Genomic DNA, 24,870 nt, shown 5'->3' with positions numbered 1-24,870 from the left:
AATGTATGCATGTGTGTGTGTGTGTGTGTGTATATATGTGTATGTGTATATGTATGAATTGTATGTAAATTACTGTTTTTGATCTTGTCTTGCTCTTATATATTTAACACAAATTAAACTGTTTTGTTTGGTTTTGCAATGAGTTGGATGTTCAGTGAAAGTAGTTTGACTACTGAGATTTATGTGTGAATGGTATTAAACCACTGACGCCAGTAGGAGGCGACAGAGGACAACTAACGGAGTCTCTATCTATCTATCTATCTATCTATCTATCTATCTATCTATCTATCTATCTATCGACACTTGGTTATATTTTCTGAACTGACCATGTTGTTGTTTTATTACATTTTATTATAATCACGTTAGCCTCTACATGTGTGATGTAATTGAATTTAAAGCTGTAGTATTTTTTTTATAGCGATGTAGGTAGGGCGTATTTCACTGTAAACCAGCATTAGGTCTCCTGGCCTCTTGGGATCAAGCACGCACGCACGCACGCACGCAAGCAAGCACGTGCATGAATCCCTCGGATGAGAGCGGACAGCCACGCGCAGAGTGTGAGGTGCGGGCGCATGTACTGTAGCCTACACTGGGCTCGCGGGGTGCCTCACAGTTTTTCTGTCTCTCTGAAGCGATGGGCTCGTCATCACTATCAAAAGTTTAAGCGCGCACACGCGTGCGAGAGAGAGCGACGGCCAGCGGGAGGAGAGAGAGATAGATAAAGAGAGAGAGATAAAGAGAGAGAGAGAGATGGAGGAGTGTTGAAGGAGTGAGAGAAGATTACTGTCGCTTAAGCCGCGCGCCGCTCCCCGCTCGCATCTCACCTGCTCTGGGACTTTTATCAAACGCACCTTTTTGTTGTTGTTGTTGCTTGTTCTCGGGGGTCCTCGTGCCGCCCTGTCGCCAGGTGATGTGGATTAACTGACCTCCTCTCTGTCTGAGGAGAGGACAGCTTCGGCTTTTTTTTTTTTTCAGGCGCTTTTCGAAGTTGTTCCACATCCAGGAGGACCGGGACGGCCCGCCCTGCGCTCAGGAGGGATTAGACCGGAGACAGCCGCCACTCAGTAAGGTCTTTACACCTCACTAATGTACAGCCAGTTAGACTGAATTACATTCATATGTGCCTGTAAGTGTTGACAACGCTTCGTCAGTTGATATTGTATCTGTTTCTGTTCAGTTCCAGGCTGGAAACTAGCTAGCAAATCTTGATGCTTTGGCTCCATGAACGCCAACATTTGAAAAATAAATAATTGAAATTTGGAAAAAAAGAAAAGAAAATTGACTTAAGTGCTAAAAGTCTTTAATTACACCAGCCTATTGTAAACCCGTTAAGTTTAACAATAATGTGTAATGTGTGGCTTAAATGAGCAAAATTGTCTTCATCAATAAAGTAAACAAATTGACACACACCCACTCTTCCAAACCCCCCACTGCCACCTCCACACCATCCATTAAAAAACAGATGATAGAAAATAGTCCAGCAGCAGGGGTAGTGCAGGTGAAACGAGGCACCCATTCATGACTTCACCTGGGAAAGTGCAGCCTTAGTCATATGATGAAGGAGGGGTGCACGTGAAGGGGAGGAGACAGGTCGATGAGAGACTTTTCAGCTTAATTGTCTGAGAAAGGACTGGAAGGTACCGGGGTGGTGGTGGGTGGTCCTAGTGCCCACGGTGTTTGACTTCATTCAGTTTAGATGCAAACAGACCGAGGCATCCCCCTGACTCCTTTCAAAGCAAATGACTCAGTCATTTTCTATATCCAACTGCTGCTAAAGAATTGATGAACACACTAATAGTACGCAGTCTGTGTGAAATCAAAATGCGGTTTACTAATGCATCGCTGCAAGCAGGAACATGCACGGCCACAGAGTCAAACACATATTGTGCACAGACACACACACAGACACTCATTATTACTACATGCATTTCACAGTGAGATGTTGCTCCAGATATTTTGCTGCATCATGCTTCAGCCCCTTGGAACACAGCACACACATACACACGCTGTGTCGATCCCATTGTAACGTGCCAACACAGGGCATACCCCGCAGTCGTGTGTGTATGTGGGGCCCTGACCCCGTTTTGCATGTGAACTGTGTGCACACAGATCAGGTGTGTGCAGTTTTTACATGTGCGTCTGTGTTTGGTGAAGAGAATACAGAATACAAAAGCGAACCCTGACACTGAGCGCAGAATTGAAACAGAGGAAGAAGAAGCAGAAGAAGAAGAATATGAGGCCGGCAGCGTTCTGACGGCCCTCCCAGGCTTTACTAATTTATGATGTTATTTTTAGGCTCGGCTACATTTTTGATGCGTCGTATTTGTCAAGTTTAATACCGAGCGAAAACTTGGGGTGTGTCTGTCAACCTCTTTGTACGTAACTGCGTGCATACAAAAAAAAACAGGACACAGTCATACAAGCACACTCTCAGACAATGTGTGTGATCTCGGTAGATCATTGGTACTGCGATGCAAATAATAATTGTAATAATAATATGTATTAGCAATAGCATAGTATTGTTGCAAGACCAACTGCTTTACACGAAGCTACTGTATGCACACACTCACACACAACTATGAAACCTAGTTACTGTAGCTTCTTATTCCCTCTCAAGGCCTCAAAGCTTGAGATTCAGTGGTGAAATAAGCAGCACAGTCAATTTCTTTATTTCTCCAAACTCATTAAGTTCCATGTTGAACTCTTGACCCCAGTGCTCAGCAGCAGACCTCACATGGCTCTGTACTTAGGCTTCTTTTGAAACCTGAATATTGTAAGAGGTAAATCCCTCTAAAACGTCTCTCAAAACATCTGAAGTGGTCAAATCTGCTTCTGCCATACACACCCAAAAATTCCAGCTTTTCTCCTGACTTATCACTGCACAGCGGTGAATCAGAAAGTAAGCAGGTTAAGAGGAACTGCTCTAATGAGTTCTAAAAGGTTTTGGGTCACCCTTAATCTCCTCTGCCATATAGACAGCACTTTCAGCCAAGTTTGGCTTCCATCTGAAAGAACTATTTCCGACAACGGTAGAAATAGTTCTTTAAGCGCTTTTAGTGCAGGAGGCCTATCAGAGGACAGGTTATCCATCAGCCCTTACTGGACAGAGCTGATCAATAAACCGATACCTGTCTGCTGAGTCGGTCAATAGATCCTACTTTATATTTAACCTATGTATATTATAAATGAACAGATGTGATAGTGGCAACCTGTAAAACCTGTACTCAAGTGTGTAACAGCACATCAAAGTGTGGCACCTTTTACGTAAGTAAGCAGATAAATGCATATGAGGGTGTATTTGTAATTTCTTTAAATTTGTAAATAATAAATGACTCATTGGCACTTATTTTAATTAAAATGTCATAGGCATAGGTCCAAGAAAGACACTTAACACAACAAATAGCAGTGTGTCAGTAATGCTTCAGCATTTGTCAGAAAATACTCTCACTTGCATACCCACAAATACTAAATAAATAAATAAATACTACTGTATGTCAGGAGAAATATAGTTGCTTACACTGTAGTAAATAAATCACTAGAGGCAGCAGTGCAGTTTAAGCTTTCTGCAGCTACCTCAACAATCTGTGCTCATAACCTCAGTAAAAAAAAAACACTATTTCAAGGTTTATACAGTTACATAGATTTATAAAACCTGGAGATCCATCCATTGATGAAGTGAGATCTTACAATAAACAATAAATCCAACCATCTATCTGTTTCCTACTGCTTGTCTGAGGTCAGGTTGCAGTGGCAGTCGACGTCCTTCCTCCTAGCGATGCTTTACAGCTCTGCCTGGGGGAGCCGGACGTTTTCTCAAGCCAGATGAGATATATGATCTCTCTCCAGCATGCTCTTAGTCTGCCCCCAGGGCTCCTACCAGCTGGACATGCCTGGAATAATGCCAATAGAGGGCGTCCAGGAGGTACCCTAACCAGATCCCCAGACCAAAGGAAACACATATTGTGACGGTCACAGGTGCTCAGACCTGGGTATAGGAAGAGTTTGGTGAGGCCATGGAGAAGGACTTTCAGCCTACCTCAGGGAGATTCTGCAAATCATGGTCAAATAAAAGGGGAAACTGGACTTTTAGCAGGACAGGAGAGCGGCTAACTCAGACCAGGGATATTATTGGCTGGCATAAGGACCACTTGAAGAACTCCTCAAGTCATTGAAGCTCCTCTGTGGAAAGGCACTAGGAGTGGATGAGATTGATGCTGAAGGGCTGAAGGCTCTGGATAGTGTGGGTCTGTCTTGGCTGACATGTCCCTACAGTGTTGAATGGGGGACAGTGCCTGTAGACTTGGGCAGACCTGGGTGGTGGTTCCCATTAAAAAAAAAAAAAAAATGGGACCAAAGTGTATATCACACTGCTCAGCCTATACCAGGGTGCTGTTTCAGAGACCGGTGTTGTATGCTGGCTGAGTGACATATTTGAAGGAGCTGAATAGGGCTGGGTAGGTATCAATCAAAAAAATTTTGATACCAGTACCAATACCGATACCTTCACTTCGATACCGGTTCCTGTATGATACTTTTTCGATACCAATTTTATAATATCAATTTTAACAATAAGAAAATTACATTTTCCATTCCAACCAGCGGCTTTTCTAAGGGTCAACAGGTAGAACACCCTGGCATGTGTTACAACTACATTGCAGTCACTTTGTTTAGATGAATTTTGTAACCTGACTATATTACTTAAAACCACTTTCATACATAATTTTGTAATTCACACCTTACATTTTCATGAATTTATGAAAAAAAAACATGGACGCCCTGGACAGGACATAAAAAGTGGCACCGGCAGCATTATCAGATCTTGATCACTTGATTAACCTCTGGGCACTGAAACTTGGTCCCGAAAGACGAGGCATGTTTTGATCCTTGGTACTACCGAAGCATTTCAGTCGGTGCCATGAAAGAACCGAAGTTTGGTACCCAGCCCTAGAGCTGAAGCATCATTTGTCAAATGTGTTCCCTGTGCTTTTTTTTGCTATGAGCAGTGAAAATGTCTGTCATGAAACAAGGTTTCCCCTGGATGAATAGCCCTTTGCGTGCCTGTATGTGTGTGTTTTATGAGACATAACATCACTTAAGCTTCGTTGAACAATGTGGATTTTGTACAGTCTGCGTTAGTGCCAGTTTAACAGCTGAAAACCTTTGATATAAAAGATTGACCTGAATCACACCAGAGACACACCCAGCCTTGGTTTCTTATCGCTTTTTACCATGCACTTATGCAACTATTAGGTCTTTAAGTAATAACTGATTTTATCATTGACTACTCTGGCAATTTCCAGTTGCTGAGCAACTTCAGTTTAATTAAGTAAAATGTTATTTCTGTTCTTGCAGATGAAGTGAAGTTTGTAAATAGCAAAAAGTCTTGGGATTGCCAGCTTATATCATCTGACAAGGGGAGACATCAAGGAAACCAGTGTTGGAACCATCACCCTCATTAATGGATTTAGTTACCAAACTCAGTCTAACTGCTTACATGTCAGTGGATTAATGACCCTACTGATCAGTAAAGCCAGTCGCTGTGTGTCTGTCTCACCAAAGACTAATGGCTGTTGGTGTGTGTTTCTGTCTTCCCCCTCTCTCAGTATTGTTAGACAGATATTTCACTAATGGGATGGAGGAAGATAGAGATTCACTATCTAAGGCTGTTCACAAACAGATGCAATTGGATGGAATAAATAAATAGGAGCAGACTTAGACAAACATTAGACCGACAAAAATACACATGAATGAAAACGATAGCACCGGTGACACCTCGTATCCTATTTTCATATTTGCCGTAAACACCCATTTACTTTATTGACGGAGTGGAGAATCGAACTTAAATGTGTTTTCTGACTCAAAGCCAGCCGTCTAGCTCCTGAGACTTGGCGCTCATTAGAAACTGCAATGAATCAGCGAATGAGAGAAATACTACACGTCATATAAACATTCATTCAGTTTTGCTCTGTGAACAAGATCAGTCCTCTTCAGAAATCTATGTAAACGTGTTCCTAGAGCAGAATAACCTTTATGTAGGTTAAGCATGTAAGCATGTCCTGTAACATAAGAGACTGTTACCAGCTACCCACTGTCTGAGTCAACAAGCTAAATGATGGACGAGACATTTACCTTAAAAGGTCATTAGGTTAAGGATTGTGTTTGTGTGTGTGTGTGTGTGTGTGAGAGAGAGAGAGACTACTATGTGAGCTGCTAATTGGATTGGGTCCCCTCTCTGCTGCCTTAGTGAAAATACATCTGCAGTGTACAGTAATATATGATGAAGAATGTATATCACCATCACCTCACCATGATGTGAATATGTATTTCAAAGTTTGTTGAGTAAATTCTCACTCATACAATTTCCTGTGACAATGACAGTTTTGACAAAGCTTTAGCATTTTCTGTTTTTCCTAGACCAAAAAAAAAACATGATTTTCCCAAAGAACATCTATGTATCTATGCATTTAAAAAAAACAATATATTGTTTTCTATAGTTTCCATATTAGAAGATCAGTATTCTCTTCTCTGTACAGACAGAAAACCAAGCAATAGAATGTGTGTCAAAGTATACTGTAGTGTTTATTACCTTATTATTAAGGTGCGTTCACACTGGACCCTTTATTTTTGTCGCTGGCGACAGGTTTACATATTAAGTCAATGAAAACGAGCGACTGAGCGTTTAATCGCACAGGCGACAAATCGCTGGGGCTCAGAGTGACAGCGACGGAGCGAGATGAGATGAGATGAGAAATCCCAACTCTCTGGCCGTCAATCGCTTGTCGCTCAGCGCTGATTGACTGCCGTAATCTATGCGTAACTATGACAACTACTGAAATCATGGAAACAACCGGTCCGGCAGAGCAAAGCCGGCTTCACGTTGTACAGCGCTTGTGGGACTTCCACAACAGGTAAACGGCGGCAGCAGGTACATTGTCAAGAGCGACTCCGAGCGAGGTGAAATTCACTGGAATCACTTGAATGATGTCATCAGAGCGATCTGTTGAACTGACGAGCAACTGCAGCGATTTTTTTTGAGCGACAGCGACAAAAATAAAAAGTCTGATGTGAACGCACCTTTACACGGCTCTATTGAATGCTGCTCTCCGATTGGTCCATCGCTGCGTTCTACGGTCCATTATTTCTGTATAATGACCATTGTCAAGTATTACAGACCGTTGCTAGGGACGCCGCTCTGATCAGCGCAGCACAGATGCAGGATATTTACCTTATGTTTCATTTTTACCATCATTAAACAGCTTCAGACTAATAGTGATGTTAGATAAATGACTTGTAACTTGTTACAGAGAGAGTAGAGGCTCCTTCCACATCGTGGCTGAAAACCAAACCTGCGATCAGAGCCTCTGACCCGGTGTCACAGCTCTGCTCTCGTCTCGGTGGCACCGCGACTCCGCGACACAAACGCACCCTGTAACCCATAACCCGTAATATCTTGTTTATGACAGATACGACTACACAAAATACACACATTGTAACACGTGTATGGGAATCCATCGATCCACTGATTGATATCAAAGGCTTCAAATGCACGAACGGGAGGCTCAGCAAAACAGCGGACGTGACCAGTCTTGCAGATTCGTTAAATCATGCAATTAAAAATCGATGAACGTCGTATTTTGATCAGCATTATGTTTCAAATTAATTATTTTACTTGTAAACCATGTAATAAGCGGGATAATGTATAGTTGGTCAGTTGTTATGGAGAAATAAACCCCGACAGGAAGTATGGAACATACATCCAACCTCCGAACTATACATTATCCCTTATAAGTTTTTCTTCATTATTACAAACAACAACAAACTTGCTTTCACTGGCAGATTTTTCTACTTATTTCAAGTGAAAATGTGTTTGCAATAAATGAAACTGATATAAAAACAAGTTAATTCTTAGGTGATGAGTCCTGTTTTAAGTGGAAAGAGATTAGTTTTGACTAGAAATGAGACATTTTGACAAGAAATAAGACAAAAATTCTTGGAAAGATTTAGAGTTTTTGCAGTGCAGTCCCACTGTAACTGGAAAAACAAAATAAGTGAGTAAGTCAGTCTCACTGGTTGTGATTTCCCCTTTTTTCCATGGAATGACAAGGTGGGTGGACACCTTTTCACCGGGTTTTCCACCCACACAAGTGTTTTCACACATGTGCTGTGATTAGAAGGGCTGACTGTGTTGTGCATGAATACACCACTAGATTGACATCTCCCTCACGCTGCTGCTTCGTTGCATCTGTCAGGGTCCGGACAGTTTACACCTCTGTCGCTCTGACCTCACTTTCTCCTGAAAGTGTCCAAATATTCTATCCCCCCCACACATTCTGAAAGGTGTGTGTTGTGGTGTTAACAGTAAATAGCGTGCCCTTACAACAACACTAATAGAAGATGAAGAGAAGAATCAGAAGGAAACCAGAGCACTTTGTAGCAGCTCACTCACAGTACAGTGAAGCCTCACAACTGATTTCAGTCACTTAGTTGATTAGATATCAGGACTGTGTGGGCGTGTACACGCTGCGTTTGATTGACGTCTCCCTCACTCTTGAGTTAGCTGGGGTTGGATGAATCACATGTTTATTGTTTAAATTGGCACACAGAGTTAAGTAACCTTTAGTAATCCCAGCAGAGTTCCACCTTCCTTCTGCAGTGCTGCATTATTATTCTATTGTATTATTATATAAAAGGTCTTTTCAACAAGTCTTCCATTGGAACAACCATGAAGGCCATTTGTCCTTCTGATGTTTGATTATGGTGACACTGTACAAACTTCATCCTGCAAGACAAAACCATCCCTGGCCTGTCAGCCTCACCTGTGTAGCTTGTTGCAAATGCTGCTACCAGACCCCCTAACATCATGGATTTCTTATGTGTTTTGTTTTGAAAATTGTATGATTTTATTATTGTTTTATAATTCTACTTGTATGCATAATCTGTTGATGGTGTGCCAAGAACTTTAACTTTGTAATCATTTTTAGTGCCTTCCCCCTCTCACTCAAAGGGCCTTGCCCATTGTAAAAAATAATTTGTTCTTAAGAACAAAGAATTTTTTTTTTTAGAACATTTTTTTTTTTTACCTTAATTAAACCGTTTCAGAGTAATGGTGATGGTTAAATGACTTGTTATGGGGAGAATGGAGGCTCTCTGCCTTTCACCTAGAGGCTTTTGGCCGAAAAACCGACCTTGCGAGATCAGCACCTCTGACCCAGTGTCCCAGATCTCATCTCAGCAGAAACATTTTCTTACAGCACTATGACCAACCCATAATCCATAATCTCTTGTTAACGTTACCCACCTTGGTAGACATCGCTCCATGGATTGCCTTCTCGCCAGCTTCGTTGAAAACAAATGCACATGGCCAGGCAGGGGAGGGAGGAAGGTTAGCTGGGAGTTTTTACAACAGTGTTGTAAAATATGCACTCTGAAACTTTAGGGTTCCACAAAGCAGCGCAAAAGCAACTGGACTTGCATAGTTCCCCTTTAATGGCTTACCTGGTTAATAAATATAGGTTAAATGTTCTTATATCTCTAAAACAGCCCAGGAGAAGGTCTCCAGAAAAGGCTTCCCTACTGCAGCAGTGAAAGAGGAACTATGCAGGAATTTTAGCTTATGCTACATTTTTACCTTAATTAACAGCTTTGGAGTAATTGTGATGGTTACAGTACATAAATTACTTGTACAGTAGGTAGTTCCAGGGAGAATGGAGGCTCTCTGCCTTCCACCTAGTGTCTCTTGGCCGAAAACCAATCTTGCAAGATCAGACCCTCCGCCCCGGTGTCCCAGCTCTCGTTGTGGCGGCACGGTGACACAAACGCGCCCCGGAACCTGTAATCTCTTGTTTATGACACATTACTACACAATTATACATATCGTAACGCGTGTATGATATGTAAGGGATAATGTATAGTTCAGAGGTTGTTATGGAGAAATAAAGCCTGACAGAATGTATGGAACATTACATTCTGAAGGGGTTTATTTCTCCATAACAACTGACCAACTATACATTATCCCGCTTAGAACACGGCCTACAACTAAATTAATTAATTTGAAACATAATGTTGATCAAAATACGACTTTCATCGATTTTCAATTGCATCATTTAGCGAATCTGCAGGTTTTGCTGAGCCTCCCCGTCGTGCTTTTGAAGCCTTTGATAATCAATCAGTGGATCGATGGATTACGTTACGATGTGTGTATTCTGTGTAGTCGTATCTGTCATAAACAAGATATTACAGGTTACGGGTGCGTTTGAGTCACGGAGTCGCGGTGCCACCGAGACGAGAGGAGAGCTGACGCCGGGCCAGTCGGCCGTTGCTATGGAGTCCCTAGCAACGGTCCACTCTGCGGTGGTCTATCGAGAAATAAACACCGCAGAATATTGGTGATTGACCAATCAGAATCGAGTATTCAAGAGAGCCGTGTTCTATATAATGTTATCCACCGCTCCATGGATTGATGTCTCACTGGCTTCACTGAAAACAAATGCACATGGCCAGGAGGAGGGTTAGCAACACAGAGGAAAAGTGACTGAACTTGGATAGTTCCCCTTTAAACAGCACTTTGTCATCATAAACTATCACTAGTAGGTTTAGTTTTGGCACAAACATTAAAAAAAAGATCCTTGTTTGCGTTAAGAGAAGTACTTGTCATCGTCATTGCTTTTGACAATAATGTCTATTGGTTTCAAACTGAAAAACAATCCTATATAATGACAATAGCTGCATTTAGAGTAAGTGAAAGTCAGTTACTGATAGTGCCTAAATGAGCTTCATACATAAACCACACCCACCTGCTCTAAGTGGGTTCCTGAGTAATATTTAAACTCTTGACATGTGTTCTTATACCAGTCACACCCTCACCTTCATGTCGCCCACATTCCCCTTTCTCGTCTTTCCTCTCTTTGCTATCTCTTGTCTTTTCTCTCTCTCTCTCTCTCTCCATGTCTCTCCCTCTCTTTCCCCTCATTCTCTGTCTTCCTCTGTGCGTCGGTGCGCCTGTTAGTTGTTGTTAGAGTGAAGCGGCTGCATTATCTAGATACATTATTGATGCACGCAGCACTCTGACCAGCACGCGCAGGCACACGCGCGTGCACACACAAACTTCATCCACTCACTCACATAATAAAAACATACATACACTCATAAAATCAAACACATCGTTGCACATAGACACACATACACAACCTCGGAGCATGTGCCTCAATTTGTTTTTGAATGCGAGTGGCTGTAAGGATGAGAAGGAGAACGGCAGCACACGTGCATGCCGCTGTTTCCTTATGGCTGAGAGAGCACAGCTGATTCTCGGCTCCGTTCTTAAGCATAGAATGAAGATGTCAAGCTGTTTTGAAATACACACACTGAAATTAAGCTAACACTGCACTGGCAGCTCCATGCTGAGCTAATAGTTCAGAGTTGTGTGCTCGCTTAACACCCTGTCGCACTTTGGGAGGAGTTGGAGGCACAGAGGAGCTGCAGGAAACAATCAATCTTTAAAAATAGCTAAAGAATGATGAAAAGAGACAGATTCAGAAAAGCTGAGAGAGACGGCAGGAAACAGCGAGAGGAGGGAGAATTATGAAAGAAGAGAAGTACTGAGGGGTGAGAATTTGAGTGGTGGGAAGGCAGAGGGAGAGAGGGAGAGAGGGAGGGAGGGAAAGAGGGAGGGGGACAGAAGAGTTCCCAGCATCTCTTTTTCCCAGGGCTTTGTAAGGGCCTCATTAAATATGGATGGTGTTTGGAGCAGTGCAGGGGCAAGTGGGACTCCACAAACAGCACATGCAGCCCAGGCAGGCCCGTCCCTGCTGCGACGGAGCCCTGCTGTCTTTTTCTCCTCGTCTGTCTCTCTGTCTTCCTCCTCTCATCCCCTGACTCACTTCACTCTCTTCCCCCTTTTCTTTCTCCCTTTTTTTTAACTTCCCATCCCATATCTCTTTTCCTGACCTCTCTCTCTCTCTCTGTGCCACCGTGTGTGTCTGTCAAACTCTCTGATGGGAAACTGTGCCTTTTTTTGCTGTCTGTTCTTGTCTTTTCCCTTCACTCATTTTCCTCTCATCCTCCTCTGTGTATCCTCCTTTCATTCCCTCCCTCTTTGTGCACCTCACACACTCCGTTTCTCACTCTCTGTGATGATTACCGAGCTGTTTGATTGGTGCATGTGAATGAAGGGGGAAGCACCCCTCCATTGTTTACTCTAGCTTCCTCTTCCTTTCAGATGAAAATCATGAGTAGTGCATTGAACACTCATATAACAGATAATAATACCTCTGCACCTGCACCTATGGAGCTATATCTTTCCGCTGCACCTTTATTGGTCCATCTGACTACAGGACAATCTTTCCTCTTTCCTATAAGGGATGACAGTATGATTACAACTACAACTCTGCCCTCAGGAGATGAAGACAAGCCACCCTGGTCCTCTTCAGCAGAGTGATGGACACACAGAGAGCAGAGCGGGACTGTAACTGGCGCCCTCATGGAGCCCTGATACGCAGGGCAGTGAGCAGGTGAGTGTATATACACTATATGTCCATCCTGATTCAGTAATCACATATGTTTAACAGACTGCACGCAAAAAAAGAGGGTGACATTATGAGAAGATTAAGAGAGAGTAAGGAGAAAGTGAATGAGACAGGCAGAGAGAAGCGTCTGAGTTATAGTTTGAGCCGGTCTGTTACCCTAAACAGACCTGTAAGGTTGAGGTGAAGCTCAGTCTAATCTGGCTCAGCAGGAGTGACGCACAAATGCACAGCCTGCAGACACACACTCTAATCCCATTTGCCTGCTCTGTATGTTATTGTGTGTGTATCCATGTGTGTGTGTGCATTCAGAGCCTTATGCAAAAACATTTAGAGAGAAAGAGAAACAACCAAATCAGTGGCCTGGATCCATTTTATTGAATCAATCACTGTTTTGGTGAAAATCCTAAACAATCTGCAAGTTGCAGATCTCATTTTACCTTTCTACTGAACTCCAAACACACTTTCACACATTTAACACGCTGTACACTGCACACAGGTTGTAGAAGTTAAACTCAAGCACAGCACAGGTGTCATCGCTTTGACAGAACAACTCAAAACACTTCACTAATGATGTGATGAAACCAACATGAACCATGAAACATGGAGGAAAATTATCTGTGAGGTGTGTGTGTGTGTGTGTGTGTGTGTGTGTGTGTGTGTGTGTGTGTGTGTGTGTGTGCGTGCGTGCGTGCGTGTGTGCGTATACAAGTCTGGGTGTGTATTCACAATAGGTAATACTGTAACTCTCACTGAGTTGTGAATATTTTTTTTTACAGTAAATATATAAAATACCTCTTCTCAGTTATAAAGAATTGATTTTGAGGTCAGATAAGACTGTTTTGAGGTGTGTGTTTGATTATGCATAAGAGTCAGAGGATTGGTGAAAGTAGTTTGTTTTTCCAGTTCTAAAAAAAAGCACAGAAGATTTTCAAGAAATGTGTTTTAGCAAAAAAACTGTAATATCTCCATACATACAGCCCAGCCACAATATAGTTATATAGAAGCCCATTCCACTTTCAGTTGCCAGTGATTTTTCCACCAAACAACCGTTCAAAGTTTGATTTGTCACATGCAGAGAGCTACAACATACAGCCAGCAAAGCCGTGAAATAAGAGTTAGACATGACTACAGAGTGGATTGAGACACTTCACAGAAAAAGATTTTTTATTTTTTACATTTTAAGAAATTGCATAATGGGGGAAATTTTATAGAATATTAACTCAAGCGTATAAGCTAAACCTATATAACAGTAGTTCAATACCAGTTCCTAGGCTGGAACATGGTGGGTGCATGGTGTGAGCCTGGAAGCAGAGGTAGCTGAGCTGCAGCAGATAATCAGCCGTGTTCACATGTCTCTGCTGCGTCACTGCTGCAGCTCATTGTCTCTATACGCATTAGTATTTACACTATGTGTTCATTATATTAGTTCAGCATGTCAACGTAACCACCAAGGTAATATTAATAATAACATATTTTGACCTCATGGTGACAACAAACATCAGAGAATGACCAAGGTCATTAAAGATATGTAATAAGCAGTGTTGGGCCCGTTACTTTACTAGTTACTTTCCCCAAAAAGTAACTGAGTTAGTAACTATTGCATTACTTTCTTATAAATATCTACTGTAACTACTGCATTAAACAACTCACTCAGTACTCCTCCACACAGGCAGGCTCCGAGACGCCCTGTATCACTCCGCCTCTTCCACACACCGCTGATCCAAACAGCTGATAGGCAGAGTGATACAGGGCGTTGCCGAGCCTGTCTGTGTGGAGGAATACTGAGTGAGTACTAGTAAGTTGGTTAGTTCCAGATAAACAGTTTTTTACGACCAGTTGATGAACTGAAGAATATGTGTATATAACATCCTACACTTAAACAGGTGTATTATTTTCTGATGGGACTTCTTGAGTCAAGTAACGACGTAACAGCACACTGTCATAATGGCGTTGTAACAAGGGAAACACTAACTTTTTTAATAACTCGTTACTGAAAAAAGTAGCTATTTTAATCACTGGTAATAAGTAACCATCAACATCAGATGTTTCCTTTCGCCCCATGATGCATATGTTCAAATTGATTAAATAAACCAGGCAAGTATCTAAATGCTAAACGTTTCAGTCTCTCACTGCCAGCTGTGACCCCACAGTCTCATCAATACATGTCACAATGTTGTGCTTAACTGTTTGTGTGTGAAATGCGAAGACAGAGAAGAATATGGATTGAGTGAAAACAGATGAATAAATGTACAACAGAGATTGTAAGTGTGGGCTGTAGGGATTAATCTATACATTCTGCTGCAGCCAGTGTGTGTGTGTGTGTTTCTCTGCAGCTTTTGTTACCCTGCCCAGCCCCAGTCTCAGCATTAAAAGGAAAAAACCCAACATTTCTGGCAGATGACTTCAAGGTTCTGCAGCAGTTTCAGGAGAAGAGTGCCAACTGAACTGAAGCCTGCACACTCTGATACCTGACAATTCAATAAGTTAGAAAAAGTCGGATAAAGAGAAATGAGTCTTATAAATTGAGGAAAAACAGAGAAGGAGTGTAAGCAGCAGGGTGCGTAACCAGGCTGTAATTACTTTTAGATGTAGTTAAAATATAATAAGCTTAATCAAAATGTAGTTTATGACAGATATTTGACTTGATCAGGCCAAAGCAGCCCGGCTGTGTGGGTGTGGACACAGTAACACACCCAATGAACACAGTTTGGGAGCAGCAGGGATAGATATGTTTGGTCTGGTCAGGTCATTCAAGGATTAAATATATTTTAGAATAATAGATACAAAGATCAGCCTTTTAATATAGAATAAAATATGGCTCATGTTGTTGAGATAAGACTCAAAATAAGATGATAGGAAAATGGGAAAATGGTGATGTGTAACTCTTGTAATGGAAGCACAGAGAAACAAACAAATATGAGAAACCCGATTCCTCTCACAGAAAGAGTAATCTAATAGAAAGAGAGGGAGAGTGACACAAGCAAAGGATTGCATGGCAAACAGTGGGGTAGCAGCACAACAATGAGATGAGACAACAGAAGATTATCTAGATACAATCCAAGGATTAGTTGGGGAAAGAAAAAATTGTTACTCTTGCGGGCAGACTGAATGGATAACATGCCAAAGTAAGAAAGATGATTCAGCAGACTGGAACTTTCTTACACCTGTTCTCTCTGTGAGGTTGCCAGGTTGGTTTTGTGCTGTAACTCTGCCAGCGACAATATCCAGGTCAGTAGTAGAGCAAGTACCTGGCAGCACACGTTGTGGCTGTGTCGCGGCGATGATTAAATTTCTGTTTGACGAGATGAATCTCTGTTTAATTAGCAATTTTCCTCACAGGGTGATGAACACAAAGTGGATACGCCACAGGATTGTGTGATTAGTGCTCTGTGCTTGTATCCTGTTCTGTGCAGTTCATATTATGATTTTCCTAACTTTTCTAAGCTGTCCGACCGGCACTGTTTATCACATTTAAGGTCCATTTACAATTGCTGACTAATAATGCTCACAAACTACCTACTTTTTTGTTTCAGTTCAATTCAATTCAATTCTAAGCGTTTATTATCGTGTGCACAGTAGGAAATGTGTTTCCCTGTACAATGAAATTCTTACTTTTCTGTCCACAAAGAATGACAGCAGTCTTAAAGGGGAACTATAAGTCTGGTTGCTTTTCTGCTGTTTTGCTAACCCTCCTCCTGGGCATGTGCGTTTATTTACAACAAAGCTGGCAAGAAATCAATCAATATAGCCATTACGTTATATATGATGTACGATGTTACGACATGTATATTTGTGTAGTCTTACCTGAGATTACGGGTTCCGTGGCGCATTTGTGTCGCAATGCGCAGAGACGAGAGCTGGGACACCGGGTCAAAGGCTCTGATACAAGGTTGGTTTTCAGCCAAGAGACACTAGGTGGAAGGCTAAGAGCCTCTATTCTCCCTTGTAACAAGTTACATGTTAAAGGAATAGTTCACCAAAAAATGAAATTCACCTCACCCTCATGCTGATGAATACTAGTAGTAATAATAGTAGTTTTTTGTTCCTCAAAGTGCATCCACCCGGGAGGGGTGGATGCGATGTTGTTTCGAGTTTACTCAAAACAACGTAATTTAGGACATTTAGGACATTTTTACAGCCTAAACAGTCCTGGATTGGATTTGCCTGGGCTCTTGCATTCACGCGACGCACGCGTGCCTCATGCCCGACACAAACAGGTCCATAAAACTACACAAAAACCTTGAAATATCCCTCCACACCGCTCGGCCGCGGCAATCCAAGTGTCCTGAAGGGATACAGTCCAGAGTTTACCCAAAACAACGTCCATGAGGCAAGGGCGGTCATGTCCGTGTGAACGCGAGAGCGCGCCCCAGGCAAATTCAATACAGGACTGTTTAGGCTGTAAAAATGTCCTAAATTTTCAAGTAAACTCTGGACTATATCCCTTCAGGACACTTGGATTGCAGTTAAAGAGCAGTATGGAGGAATATTAAATGTTTTTTATGTAGTTTTATGGACGTTTTTGTGTCGGGCCCTATTGACTCTCATATAAGGATTTTGTTGGACTACGAACCCCCCTCCCGGGTCTCCAGATGCACTTTGAGGAATAAAAAACTACTCCGGAGTATTTATCAGCATGAGGGTGAGTCACCAATGACTGATTTCATTTTTTGGTGAACTATTCCTTTAAACCATTACATTATTCCAAAGCTGTTTAAAAAAAATGTAGCATAGTTAAGCTGATAATCCTGCAGAGTTCCTCTTTAAATCTAATTATAAAACTAGATACAAAAGAAGCATTTCAAAAGAAGCAACTATACTACAAGAATAAAAGCAACAAAAAAAATGCTAAGGACTTTTGATGGAGCCATTGTGATCAACACTAAACAAACTGAGAGTGTCTAATGTCTGGTGACTGCAGTGAACTACTGGGTGTCATAGGAAACAATCACAAGCTTCCCTTTCCAAATATTTTCAAATAACTGTATGAATGTCATACAGTATGGACAACGAGACGAGGGAAATCAAAGAAGTGCTGAAAATTCAATCTTCCCATGATGAGAAAGCAGAAGTGATGATTGCAGGAGTCAGCTTAGGATACACACTGACAATATTTACTGAGGTGTTAGACTGAGAAATGCAATTTCTCTGAGAGGGAAGTAATGTATGATGCTCCCCACTTCCTCCAATATTACATCTTAGAAAAAAGAAATGTCTGGCAGTATTTCCTGACTTGTATTAACATGAACACTCAAATCAAATAGTAACTTTATTCAGAGAGTGTCTGCGCAGGTGTGGACACACAACACGATAACAACAATTTCAACAGCACATCACATAACAATGGCAACATGAACGCACATTTACACACGTTTACACAGCAGACAGGCACAGCGTAGCCTTGTGTGATGTCTGTTGCAATCTGAGTGCATTTTCTTCTTGACTCTTGTTGTTGTTGTTGTTCCTGGCCCACAATTTTATTGCTGATTTTGATTATTTAGTCTCGACTGTTACGGTGCAACACTGTTGGGATTGCTGTGCTGTCTCAGGTCTGGTGTATCAGAGTGGATTTGACCAGACCTCTTGGCTTGCGCTTCATCAGTATAGTCAATCAAAGCCACTTAGGAAGGAAAACACGTTTACAGGATTAGGAGGGGATTGGCTGTGTATGAAGGCTTTGTCCCAGTGTTTGACATTTGAAATGCAGACATCTGGCTGTAATCCATCCCAGATTATCCACTTTTAGAAGGAAGTAACTCCTCTGGAAAATCCAAGATTCCAGAGCTTTGGGGCGGTTACGGCTCTTTGTATTTGTGTATATATTTTGTTTCACATGTGAGGTCACCGTGCTGGTGAGCTCTAGTTGGATAATTTTGACCCGAACAAACCAGAATACACGGCATTGTGTCTCCGTAACCTGAGACGTGGAGTAGTGTGAGAAAAGGCAAACAGGAAGAGTGAGATATGGACGAGCTAGAAGTGAGGATCAGAAAGGAAGAACAGAGAGAGAGAGAAATAGAAAGAGAGAGAGGGGTATTCACAGACAGATGGATGGATAATGTGCTTATGACTCAAGATCCCCCAGGAGACTTTGCTGTCTGGCTGTGTCACTCACCACTTTCATCACCAAGCTCTCCCCTTTCTCACCTGCTATCACACTTGTCTGTTTTCTCCGCTCTCCTCATTCACTGTCCTGTGCTTGTTACATCACACTGTGCCTGAAGATGCACTGGACTGGACATATTGCTTTTTTTTTTTTTTACACAGACACTTAACCTAATCCTCCTCTCCTCTCCTCTCCTCTCCTCTCCTCTCCTCTCCTCTCCTCTCCTCTCCTCTCCTCTCCTCTCCACTCATCCTCTCCTCTCCTCTCCTCTCCTCTCCTCTCAACTCAACTCCTCTCCTCTTCTCTCCTCTCCCATTCTCTCTCCTCCCACCCTCTTGTTTCCTCTAATGGATGGTGGTAATGTCCATCATCAGCAGCCAGCGTCCTTCTGGGGGAGATTCCTTCCTGCAGCTGCTCACTGAGACACAGAGCAGACCTGCTGAGATCACTCATTCACTCCCATCAATCCATCATCACTCCATATACAGTACAGTATGTGTGCATGGATATAGCTTTACAAAACTCCCTCCAGCAACATACATTCATATCTTCCATCCTTCATCCATTCATTCATCTTTTCATTCAGAAATTTGTCAAACTACAAATTCCTTCTTTATGAACCTGTTGATCTTTTTCCTATGTGGGATTTATCCTTTTTTGTTTTAAATAAATGAGTCATTCATTCACTCATTAATTTGTTCACTTGCTCATTCACTCTATCATTCATAGTAAGGCGATTCTACATGGAGCCTCATTGTCAGAGTATCTATTTCCCAGTCACAGTCTAGTGGATTCACCCTTTGATGATGTGAAAGGGGTATCAGCTATCAGCTAATGACCAAGTCTTTGTCTGACTCTGTGTGTGTGTCTGTGTATGCGTTCTTGCTACATAGTGAGGACCCAAAAAAGTATTGTCTTCACAGTTTGTAAAAAAAAAACATGGAAGGTTTCAGTAATGAGTTTTAGCAGTTGTGAAAAACTGTAATAGAGTTCTCATATGTATTAGGTAATAAACAGAACAGGAAGCTGCTGTGAGTTTCAGAGTTGTATCACTGACCGTTTCACAACCTTAACCATGTGTATCATTCTATGACAAAGGGTGCTGGTGGTGGCTCATCCTCATCCTCAGTCCTTACCATGGCAACCCTGGTTCAGATCTTACTGTAAAGGGATATTTCAACATTTAGAGATAATAACGGAACGTTACGAGACAGAGTTGTTTTCAAGCCGGATCTGCATTCCCGACACGGCTGCTCGGCAGAGGGACCTCAAAAGCGCAAGTAGTTCTGAGTATTTGCTTCGTGTGTCGTAATGTTACATAATTATCCGTTATTATCTCATAGTTGTTGGATTGTGTATTTGATGAGTTTGATGAGAGAAACCAAGAAATACCATTAGCCTTTAGCTGAGCAGCTTGTATCTCTGCCCCGCCAATTGAAAAATAGCTTGCACCGACAATTAAAGGTAATAAACCTACTGCTATGACTATAGGGATTATGGCAATGGGTGAATTTGCCAAAATGTTGAGCTATCCCTTTAAAGCAGATATCAGTGGAATGTTTTTGTTAATATAAGTCCTAAATAGTCCTATTTTCCGTCAGCAATCACTTACATGAAGTATTTCAGCCTAAACACGAGTCTCTCCGTCACTCTGCTCTGCTGTAACCCGAGGAGAAAATTTTCCTTGTGGGATACAAGTGTTATCCAATGAGGGGAGAGAACGGCATGAAGGGCTGTGTGTGCAGCCAAGGGATGCGCGTGAATGTGGTGACGTAGCACGAGGACCAATTGATGCCTGACAAGGGCGGGGGCTGCTAACTCATGGTGCGTTCAAGGAAACTCGTACTTTGTGTTTTTCCTTCCTGTGAAGTCATACCAGTTCGATCTGGTACGAGTTCACGGGTCGGAAGTTACGAGTGGCCGTTATAGGGAACTTTCACAGACAACAGGACGGTAAAAACACGAGCTACGGGTTACCTGGAACGCTACCAAGTCGTAGTTGTGACTTGAAGCTGTAACTTACGGTTTCAAAAGCCTGCCTTGAACACAGCATTAGCCGAAACGGCCGTGCCGATGATATCTGCTTTAAGAAAAACAAAAAAACAAAAATAACAATAACACTGGTTCAGTAATAACCTCCATTTGTACACCTCTCTGGGCTGTGTCTAAGACTTCTATTTGTTTCATGTTGGATTTGGCTGTTCTTTTGAATGCAGTGGACTAGTCCTCCATCTCTGACATCATTCTTAAAGATAATAACATCAAGTAGTAAAAAAAAATCCAGGAAGGCATCAAGGGTAACATTTGCTCAAGTCTGGAGGCCCCATGTGTCTGTGCACCAGCATGACATGATCTGAAATATTGTAAGGTTCCACAAGGACCCATTAACTCACGTCTGTAGGCCCATGGCCATTAGCCTGACTAAACCACACAGACACCAGAGGCAACACAAGTCCATTACATCCATCTTACCAGGCCACCCCGGCCTGTCAACAGTCATTTATAAGAAACACCTGCCCCAGAGCAAACAAAACAGGGATCCATTTGAAGGAGACACCATCATTATTGGTCAATAGAGACTATTGATATTGATTTCTTATTTGGATATGAATGTAAAATGCTAGTAATTGCCTCATAACTCTGGCTGAGCACATATTAGGCTGCATGAAGCCACTAGTGACATCATTGTTGGCCTCGGCCCAAGTCAAACAGAAGTCTAATTTCCTGGACTAATGGGTGTGTACTTGAATGTGTGTGATCTACCGTGAGCATTGTAGTTTAGTTTGTATGTTCTTAAAATTGAAAGTTGTATTTTGATCATAAATCAATCAATCAATCAATCAAATTTTATTTATATAGCACCTTTCAAAGCAAATAGATGCCGTTCAAAGTGCTTTACATTTTGACTGAACAAATAGGAGGTAAAACAAGAAAAGCAAGGAGACTAATGCACGAAGATTAAAAACAACAAGAGAAAATAACAACTTCAAACAACAATACAATTTTATAAAACAAAATAGAATAAAATGCAGGATAAAAATAGGAGAAAGATAACAATAAGAAAGAGTATAAAACTGTAAAATAGAATAAAAACACTGTGAGACTATAGCATAAAAGCCAGATTAAAAAGATGGGTTTTTAGCCTACGTTTGAAAGTGTCAATGTTTGTAACTCCTCTCAGATCCTCCGGCAGGCTGTTCCACAGCTTTGGGGCAAAGTGGCTGAAAGCAGCATCACCAAATGTTTTGGTTCTGCTCTGAGGGACAGTTAAAAGAGAGGAGCCAGAGGATGTCTTATGGCGTTGGAGTTTACTCTTTCTCTCTCTCTTTTCTCTTACTCTCCTGTTGGCCTTTTCATTACACCATTACATGACATTTATTACTGGCATGGAGGCAGTTAACCTCTCATTTAACTGGCAGTAAGACTCCTCTGACCTTTTCTTCCATGGCAGGTAAATGGAGGCGCAGGACAGAAGCCGCTCCCCATCCCGCAGGACCAGCCGGGTGGAGCAGGTGGTGGGACGATGGCTGAGACGGTCCCGAGACTTAGGCAGCAGGTCTCACTCTCTGAGCAGGTGAACTTCTTTTCTTACTGAAATTTGTGATGATGGATTCTCTATTTTATCCGTCCTACCTGTATTTGGAATGGGAACCTGTCTGAAAAGATGGTGTCCACATTAGCAACCACCCAAGACATTTGAATGAACTGTTTCCATCAGGGCAACGTTTTGCTACTGTCTATTGTATCTAGTGATGTCCCATGATATTGGCCGACCGATGATCTACAGTAAGGATAAAAATGTAATATCTGTCCATATCGTTATCGTTTTTTCTGCCGATAATGAAAATCCAATAACGTAATGCTTGGATTCCGCTGTGAAATAAGTAGCGGCGGATCGTCGGTCTGACTTTCTTTCTTTCCGTCTGTGTGTGTTTTTCTCGAAGTGTGTGTGTCTGTGTTTCTGTCTGTGTGTATGCGTCTATTAACAAATTAACAATGTTAATGTTAACAAATTAACAATGTTAATTTGTGGAATGCATCCAATGGGGCATCACAATAAAAGTAGGCATACAGTAATGTGTTAATTCCTGACAGGAGATATGCTTAAAATTAGTTTTTGGGGAAAAAGGCCTGGATATCAGTATCGGTTAGGCTATTATCGGGAATCGGAAGTTAAGGTCCTCGGCATATCGGATATTGGCAAGTTTCCAGTATCAGACATCCCTAATTGTATCTATTGTACCTTTTGAGTGTTGGAGTGTTTCTCCATGAGTGTGTGGAGGCTTCCCCTCCTCACAAAGACATATACTGACTGGACAACAGATGATAAATCTTTCTCTCCAAGTGATAGTAGAGTAGCTGAAATCACAGCGCCACCATTGTTGTTCAGGTTATGTGAATGGGTACCGTTATTTCCTCAATTATAAACTGGCATTCAAATAAGGACTGGGGTGCCTTATGACAGCCGGGGGCGTTGCTTTACACCAACAAATAAAAGCCAGCCCCCAAAAACAGGCCCGGGGAAACAAAAAATCCACTGCCTGGGACAGTCGCTATGGTACTGCCTGAGCTGTGATGGACCAAACAGCCGGCAGGGCACGCTGTGGAAATGCTCTGACTGACTTGAATGGGAGTACATTACGAAGCAGATACAGAGCATATGGAAACTGGGGGTGACCCAGCTCCAACAGAGCAGTGAGGAGAACAGATGCCAAGCTGCCCAAGAGGAAGATGAAGATGAGCTGCGGAACAGTGAGCTTGTTATTGTATACTAATTTGTAAAAATTAACAGAGCAATTGGAAGGAAAACAAAATAAGAAGGAGGTTTTATATTAAAATATGGGCATATATACTTATAAAACACAGGGGATTAGAAATAAAGCCCTCTTCCAATTAAAGCCTGCCTCCCATAAGGTGCCCTGGGCAGTTGAGTAAATAAAGGCCCCGGTCACTGTTTGAGGAGATACAGTACTTTGTCAGATGACACAGTTATAAAGTCAGGATTTTAGCAGATGGCAAACTCTGGAGCTACATCATACTCATTCGCAAGAATTCCCTTTTTTTTTGCTCACGTGGACATGTACACAAAACACCTTCAGTATACATTTAGCCACTTAAAGGTCCAGTGTGTAAAATGAGGGTAAAACCGTGACATCCAGCATTCAGATTCTAGTTTGCAGCGCTCACTCAGTCGCTCGCACTCACCCCTCCCCTCCTGACGGTGGCCTCCGAGGACAAAAAAACTTGTTTACCACGACTGGGACAACTGGGAGTATTTCAGGAGCATGGAGCGATGAGGTGAAAATCTAAACCATTTTACCATATGTCTGCTGTTTCCTCCTTCTTCTTTCCTTCCTCCTTCTTCTTCATTGGTCTATTTATGAATGTGAAACTCTTGAAACGTGCTCTCTGGTTGGCTGGATTTTCCGTTCGGGCTGCCGTACAAGCATGGCGGCGCAAGATGGCGACACTCTCTAAAGCAAGACCCTTGCTATATAAAAGTATAATTATGAGGTTCCGAAAACCAAACAAATTTTATTTTATATAGGGTTAGGGTTAGGGTTAGGGTTAGACACTTATATATATATATATTCATGGGTAGTATATTCAGATTTTGCCAATAAACCTTGACAATTATTACACACTGGACCTTAAGCATTTTGTCTTTGCATTTGTAACATCTGTCATCTTGTCTAAATGTGAATTTGTGTGTTGTGGTTTCTGTTGTGATTTCATTGGCTCGGTCTTTTACCTGTATTGTGGTGGATACGAAGTCGAGGAAGACAGTTGTCTCTCTGAACACACACGGCCTGTTTCGGTCTCTAGGAGGAGGAAGAAAGAAGCAAACTAAAGGGCTGAAGTAGGCAGAATGCAAATAGCCTGTAACACAGTCCAGCCGTGCACCAGTTTTGACCGACACTTTCTTTTTATTTTTGTCCCACTGCTCCTCTTCAGGGACCGGGTTGCAGTGGACGGGAAGACAGCGGAGTCCAGCATCTCCGATCAGAGGAATTATCCCTTCCGCTTTAACGTTCAGATTCAAAGAGACGAGGCGCTTAACTCCCATGGCCTCACTCTCTCCTCCCAACCCCCCATCCTGGTACAAGAAGTCACCACAGGTATGACACCATCAAATGAGTGGAAATGAAAATGAACATTAAAAAGAAAGAAATTGTTTTGAGAATCTTTGACAGTTCTGTTCCTCCATAACCCAACCGTCTGCTTTGTGTTTGAGGTGATGAC

General features: G+C 42.1%; 1 protein-coding gene across 2 annotated transcripts in view; it reads left to right on the top strand.

The window, feature by feature from the left end:
• The first annotated feature begins 532 nt into the window (after positions 1-532).
• The window catches only part of frmpd1a (FERM and PDZ domain containing 1a), a 49,233-nt gene continuing 24,895 nt past the window's right edge, over positions 533-24,870 (top strand). The window contains exons 1-4 of one of the 2 annotated variants that reach the window (XM_085770036.1): positions 533-1,064; positions 12,393-12,506; positions 22,079-22,201; positions 24,583-24,746. In XM_085770036.1, the coding sequence (XP_085626162.1) occupies positions 22,083-22,201; positions 24,583-24,746 (283 nt within the window). In that variant the 5' untranslated portion in view covers positions 533-1,064; positions 12,393-12,506; positions 22,079-22,082. Of the gene's footprint in view, positions 1,070-12,392; positions 12,507-22,078; positions 22,202-24,582; positions 24,747-24,870 lie in introns of both variants that reach the window. The other variant, XM_085770045.1, reaches the window with a different exon arrangement.

Source organism: Trachurus japonicus, chromosome 1, assembly GCF_045865225.1.
Source record: "Trachurus japonicus isolate A0001 chromosome 1, Traja_1.0".
NCBI classification, from domain to species: domain Eukaryota; kingdom Metazoa; phylum Chordata; class Actinopteri; order Carangiformes; family Carangidae; genus Trachurus; species Trachurus japonicus.
This window is presented reverse-complemented; position numbering and strand designations above follow the sequence as displayed.